The sequence below is a fragment of the Molothrus ater genome, chromosome 6 (genome assembly GCF_012460135.2).
Source record: "Molothrus ater isolate BHLD 08-10-18 breed brown headed cowbird chromosome 6, BPBGC_Mater_1.1, whole genome shotgun sequence".
Taxonomy (NCBI): domain Eukaryota; kingdom Metazoa; phylum Chordata; class Aves; order Passeriformes; family Icteridae; genus Molothrus; species Molothrus ater.
The window spans coordinates 47,806,226-47,812,809 of record NC_050483.2 but is presented as its reverse complement, the minus strand read 5'-3'; the positions used below and the strand labels follow the sequence as shown (position 1 = coordinate 47,812,809).

The 6,584-nt window shown below is 47.1% G+C and overlaps 1 protein-coding gene across 1 annotated transcript; it reads left to right on the top strand.

Moving 5' to 3' along the window:
• The first annotated feature begins 511 nt into the window (after positions 1-511).
• GSC (goosecoid homeobox) lies at positions 512-2,421 on the top strand. The gene is given in 5 exon segments (XM_036384587.1): positions 512-786; positions 788-831; positions 834-1,211; positions 1,441-1,700; positions 2,096-2,421. Coding segments are annotated over 5 exon segments (1,110 nt in total). The 3' UTR covers positions 2,249-2,421.
• Positions 2,422-6,584: the final 4,163 nt, after the last annotated feature.

Genomic DNA, 6,584 nt, shown 5'->3' with positions numbered 1-6,584 from the left:
AGAAACACATACTCTTCAATGCCCGCTCAGTCCTCCGAGCCGGGGACGCAGGATTCAAATCGTGCTACAGAAACACTTGGAGTGGGGGGGCGTTGCATGTTTATGTGGCAGTTTATTTTTTTTAAGTGCTTCTTAAGCAGTTCGAAGCATAAATAATGAATCTGAGCCTTAGACAGAGGAAATCGCACCCACTAATGTGAACTAACACGACCAAAGTAGGCGCATAATAGACAAGACTAGGAGCTGCTAACCACTTCTCCACAATGGCATTAATAAGATTAACCTGGGCAATTAGCCGGTGCAGCAGAGATCAAGCCTAAATCTGGGGCCTTTCTAAAAAGCCCACTAATGGAAAGGATTACGTTAATTTCATTAATTCTCAATACACAGACTCGGGCTGCTTTCACTCCTTTGTGTAACCCCCACCTCTTCCCCACCAAAAAAGGGGAGAAAAAAAAAATCAAATCTGGTATTGTTTGTCATCTGCATATTACCAGGAACTAAATCCAGGATGACGTCGCCTGGGTATAAAAAAGGGAAGAGGTTCAGATGGATTATACTCCGAGCAGCCCTCTGGGTTGAGATCAGTAAACAGGCGAGAGTTGAGGGGCGAAAGTTCCAGGGGTGGATCCTGCGCACACGCACACACACCGCACACGCGCGCACAGACACACACGCACACTCTGCCCGCAAGCTGCCCTCGGAAAAGGCTCTTTTCTTTTCGCTCCGATCCCTTTTTCAAATTTATCCGAAAAGTTTCGATTTCGTGTCCTTCCAGCCTCTTCCCCCCCCCCTCCCCAGCCACCACCTACCCTCCCTCCCGCCCTCCTCCTCCCTCCCCCGGCCGGTCCCCGCCGCCCTGCCCCGCACGGTTTGGGGCATGCCTGTGAGCATGTTCAGCATCGACAATATCCTGGCGGCCAGACCTCGCTGCAAGGACTCGGTGCTGCTGCCCCCGAGCGCCGCGCCCGTCGTCTTCCCCAGCCTCCACGGGGACTCGCTCTACGGCAGCGCCTCCGACTACGGCGGATTTTACTCCCGGGCGGTGGCTCCCGCCTCCGCGCTGCCGCCGGCCGTCACTGGATCTCGGCTCGGCTACAACAACTACTACTACGGGCAGCTGCATGTGCCGGCGTCCCCCGTGGGCCCTTCGTGCTGCGGGGCCGTGCCGCCCCTGGGCGCTCAGCAGTGCTCCTGCGTCCCCCCCGCAGGTAAGGCGGCCCCCGTGGGACGGGCCGGGCCGGGATCGGACGGGCCGGGCCCCCTTTGTTCCCGCAGCCTGGGGCCGGAGCGGGTGGCGGGGAGCTGGCGACCCGCAGGAGAGCGGCTGGGCGGCGGGAGGGGGCATTTTCGAGACGGGACGGGACGGGACGGGACAGGAGTGGGGGGAAGCAGCGATCTCATGCAAAGCCTATCGTCGACTCGTCTGTCTGTCCGTAGGTTACGAGGGCACTGGGTCAGTCCTGATGTCCCCTGTTCCCCATCAGATGTTGCCCTACATGAACGTGGGCACTTTGTCCCGGACGGAGCTGCAGTTACTGAACCAGCTGCACTGCAGGCGAAAAAGACGGCACCGGACTATCTTCACTGACGAGCAGCTGGAAGCGCTGGAAAACCTCTTCCAGGAAACGAAATACCCAGACGTGGGCACGAGGGAACAGCTGGCCAGAAGGGTGCACTTAAGAGAGGAAAAAGTGGAGGTACTTTGCTTTCTTTTTCCTTCTTCAGCCCTCTGCCATTCGCACTCAATCGCGCCCGAACCGGATGTATCGCGGTGCGGCTCCAGCCCGGCTCTGCCAGCGGAGCCGCTTTGCGGGGACAGAGGGAAAGTTTTTATTCTTTCCAAGTTCCTTTCCCTGGGGCGGCCGGCCGAGCCTGTCCCAGGGCTGTGAGGGATTGTCCACAGGCGGCTGTGCCTCCTGAAGGCGCCCGGCCGATCCCACCCGAGTGGCTGCTTCCCCCGCCTGTCCGTCCCAGCGCGGCCGCTCACACCGGCCCCGGCAGGGCTCCTGCGGGGCCGAGGTCAGCTGCGGGTTTGCATAGTTTTATTTTTATTTTTTCCCTCCTCTAATATTTTAATTTCTTAACGTGACAGGTTTGGTTCAAAAACCGCCGGGCGAAGTGGAGGAGGCAAAAGCGGTCGTCTTCGGAGGAATCAGAAAACGCACAAAAGTGGAATAAAGCGTCTAAAACGTCACCAGAGAAGAGACAAGAGGACGGGAAAAGCGACTTGGACTCTGACAGCTGATACTTCTAAGTGGGGGGGACATTTCCCGTGGACTGTCGGATACGCTCCAGAGGATGCTACTAATCTTGCACAAGATCTGCCTTGTTGGAGGGGGAAAATATCTGTATATAATGTACAATGCCCCGAGCTAATTCCGTGTAAATAAAATGTGTTGCGGAGGTGTTGCACAAGTAGACGGCGGCGCGTTTGTTCACTCTGCGCCGCGGGGAGAGGGAGAGGAGCGGGACAGGGGAGCGGCGGTGCGCGGCTCCGCGGGGAGCAGGGCCGGCGCAGTCCCGCCTTGGCGGTGCGGTGCCACGGCGGGAGAGCCGGCGGAGCGCAGCGCCGGCAGGCCGGGCAGCCATGGTGGCTCTCGCACCGGGGGGAAGCGGCCGAGGCCCAGCCAGGCAGCCCGGTACGGGATCAGCCCGGTACGAGCCCGAGGAGGCCGGGAGCGAGCCCCGTTCTCCTCCCGGGGGCCGCCCGCGGCAGTCCGGCCCCGTTCGCTTCTCCCGGCCGGGAGCGCTGCGGCTCCCCCGCCCCGGCTGCCCCCGCCGCGGCCACCGTGCCCTTGGGAAACACCAGCAGGCGAAGCAAACCCGGCCCCACACTTGTTGACTCTGCCCCGTCTCCCTGCGCTTTCCCGTCTGCCTGCGGCTGAGCCTTGTTGAGTTTCCAAAGCGTTCGTCTTTGACCCTCGTGTAGAAAAGCCATCTCTCTTCAGCGGTGTTTAAAGTTGTTGTTAATAAATTTTAGACATTATCAGATGGATTGCACCTAAGGGGAGTACGAGCTCTTGTGCGTTGCTTTTTTCAGGTGTTTCAGAGGAAATTGCTAATGGAAGTTTTCTCCCCTTTGAGGCAGCACCTTTGCAATTATGAAAGCAGTGACAGCCTGGTCTCCTTTTACTCTTCCCTCTGCGAGGGCCTCGTAGTTGAGACGTCTATTCCCCCTTTAAAATTCACGTTCGTTTTCCTTTTGCTTTTTTCCCTGTGACTCTCCAGCTCAGAGCTTATCATCTGAGAGAGGAGCCATGGCGACTTCCCCATGGTGTTGTGTGTATGAAGACCCTTCTCTCTCGTTGCTTAAAAGACTCTTCATAAAGTTAAAACAAATAACCTGAAAGTGTAAAGCCAATTCAGACGATCTCTGGCCTGAAAACTTTAGGCTGTGCCTTTCATTCAAAGTTAAGTGGTAGTGAGCTGATTTTTCTTAATTATGACCAATGCCTAAACTCGCCTGTATCTATTAATCTCACCTAGTTTAGACAAATTGTTTTTTCAAATATGCTCACCATTACTTAAGTGACACAAGAAAGAGTCAACTGCTGTGTTGCTTGCCTTTTTCCTATTTTTCGTGATGTATCCAGGTTTTTACGGGTGTTATAACACAGTGCATACTGCAGGTGTTAGTGTGATAGAGCCAGTCTTAGTGCCTGTCTGCTCAGGTGGCTTTTTAATGTCAGTGTTTCCACATAGATGAGGTATCTCTTTCTGAGCGACCTCTCACCACATCAAGATGTAGGAACAGCTGCTGAGGAAGCAATTCAGTGTGGTTTTGTGTGAGCCACTCCTTTAGGGGGCTAAGAGTTTCTCAGCTACTGCTGGCTTGAAGAGAAGAAATTTAGCCTCTCGTTCCTCGATGCAGCAGAGGAGGAAGGGTAAAAGCAAATGGATTCTTCTTCTTGGATACATGGGATGGTTTGGTTTTGTGGAGCTATTGCATTTTGGAGATTCTACCCTTTTGCTATGGATGCATATTTGACCTCTGTGAATTATATTGAATTACAACACAACAGCACTAAAAATTAGTTTTTAAATTGCTGAAAATTAGATTTGAAGTGTTTTGTTATGTTATATGCAGGAAGTCTTGCTGAGTGGATTTTTCATGTCATCACCTCTGTATTTAGTCATTGTTAGGTTTTAAAATGCATAATTAATTTGCAAATAAAAGTTAGGTCTAAGGATAATATTGCCCAAGACTTTACAAATGCTTATATATTTGTGTTATTTCCATGTGTAAATATCCCTACTGCCACAATAGGAGCTTGGTAAGGTTTTGTTTTGTTTTGCATTTTTTTGTGTGGGTTGATAATTTTGGAAGTCACTATTAAAGATTTTAGCTTGCATAGCTGAGTGTAGGAGTTAAACTAGATCTGGGTCGTAAGAAATGGGATTTTAAAGTATTTTTGATTACCAATAGGAGTTACTTAAAGTTGCAGTACATATCTCTAAAGAAACCTAGACTTTTTCAATGGGAGCAATGGTTCCAGTTGTGACCCACAGAAGCTCCAGGTCTCCAAACATGCCAGTTAATGGGTTTATTGAGAACTGTTTGTTCTGTGGAAGAATGGGATGTGATGTAAGAATCAAAACTTTGTATTCCAAAACACAGTTTCTATCCATGGAATTGTGATGAATCACCTCTGGTTTCTTTAAAATTACATTGTACCTTTGTCTGTGTTAATTTTTGAGTTTTCCATAAACTCTTTGTTACGATAAGCTTGATCTTGCAGTCACAGGAATCTATGGTCATTACTACATATAGGTGTAAATCTACTGAAGTTAATAATATGACTTTAAAATCTAATTGAAAAGCAATTTTAATCTTGACCTAAAAGCTTAACCTTACTTACTAAAAATGGTGGTTTTGCCATTAATAGGAGTAGCTGTCTCATTCTTTTTCTCACTGGTGTTTGTTGATAACCTTAAGGTTTCATTCTATCTTTTTAGCCTACAAAATGAGACTCTGTGCAGCATGGAAGTCTGATATTGAAAAAGTAGTGAGAAGTTTGCATGAAAAGGATCAAGAAAGTTGAAAACTAAATTATTGAAAACATGAGGGGGACTGTAATAAGAAGATCTCTCATTCACTTGTGCTGTTTTGTTGGCATATTCCATTTCTAGATGTCTGTCTGGATTTTTATTTTAGGAGGATTCCTACATGCCAAAATGCAAATGCCACGTAGCAGCTTTCATTATTTTCTCTTTCTGTTCATGCAGTAGGAATAAATCAAAGCAAGGGACCTGAATATGTGCTATGTTCCAGCAGGTTCAGTTCTAACAAAGGGGCTTTGAAAGAGTTGTTTGTGGTTCTGTTTGTTAACACTTGTCTAAAAAGGAGATCAAAAGAGAATTTTAAAAAAATTATTTGGTCAGTTTTTTCTGTATCTCCTCCATGGCAACTTACAACCTTGTACCTTGGGCATTCTCAGAAGATTGGATGGGACTGAAATGTTTTGTATTGTTCATGCTACTGAGGCACTGTCTAGGTTTTACTACTTGAGCTCAGCTTCTCGCTGTCTTACTAATTCTTGGTGAAATGTTGGACTTCTTTCTTTCTTTCTTTCTAAATTTCTGTCTGTAGAATGAATAATATTCTTCTCAGATCTCACAAGGGAGTTAGGCTGAGTGGGGGATTATAAGAATAAACGTAAGCTACTTTGGAGGTTCACCACTGTACTGCAGACTTATTCCAGATAATGCATTATAGGAGTAATAACTAAATAATTATACAAAAGGTGCATACACCAAATAAATCTCTCTGACACCAAGCTGGCTTAGGTTACAAAATTCTATTGCAAGGGAATGGTAGGGAGAGCAGTGTGTAGTAAGGGTCCAATGCAGAAGTTTTCTTCTGTATAGAGGCAGACTTAGTAATCTGATGTGCTCTCTTCACTGTGCCATCTACCTTTAGATAGCAGAATTTATATTTTTATTAATACTCTATTAACTATATTTGTTTCTGTAGTTCTTGTTTTAATGAGTAATGCTGGACAGCAGAGGTCAGAATTTTTTTTGCTTGACATGAAATGATTTATTATCAGCTGAGAATCTGGACTTTTTTTACCTTTCAGTTTTACTAATACTTGAGTCAACTGTTTTTGAGCTTTACTATAATGGGATCCTGGGAATATAAACCATGCAAACTCTTTCTTACACATGACTTGTGAAGCAAACATTTGGATTACTGGAAGTTATAAAAAAATGAAACATTAAGGTGAGTTCATATTTTTTGTGCTCCATCTGCATTTATTGGTTCTCTGGGATTAAATACTGTGGAGCATAAAGGAACAAAATCCTAAAGAGTTTTTGTTTTGTATTTTGATCCCTAGGGTTTTATTCCATTTATACTTTATGCTTTCCTGCTTCAGGGACCTGGTGAGCCTGGACTCAACCTAGACAGAAAAGTTTAGTCAAATTACCTTGTTTTTCTGGAGTTGCCACTTACCCTGATTTGATTGGAGTCTGTTATACAAAGGTAAAAATTATAGCTACAAGGAGTTGGATTGTAAGAAATTAATGCGGCTTTAAAGTGGCATATCTCTATGAAGTGTCTGACAACTTTAAAGACAGAA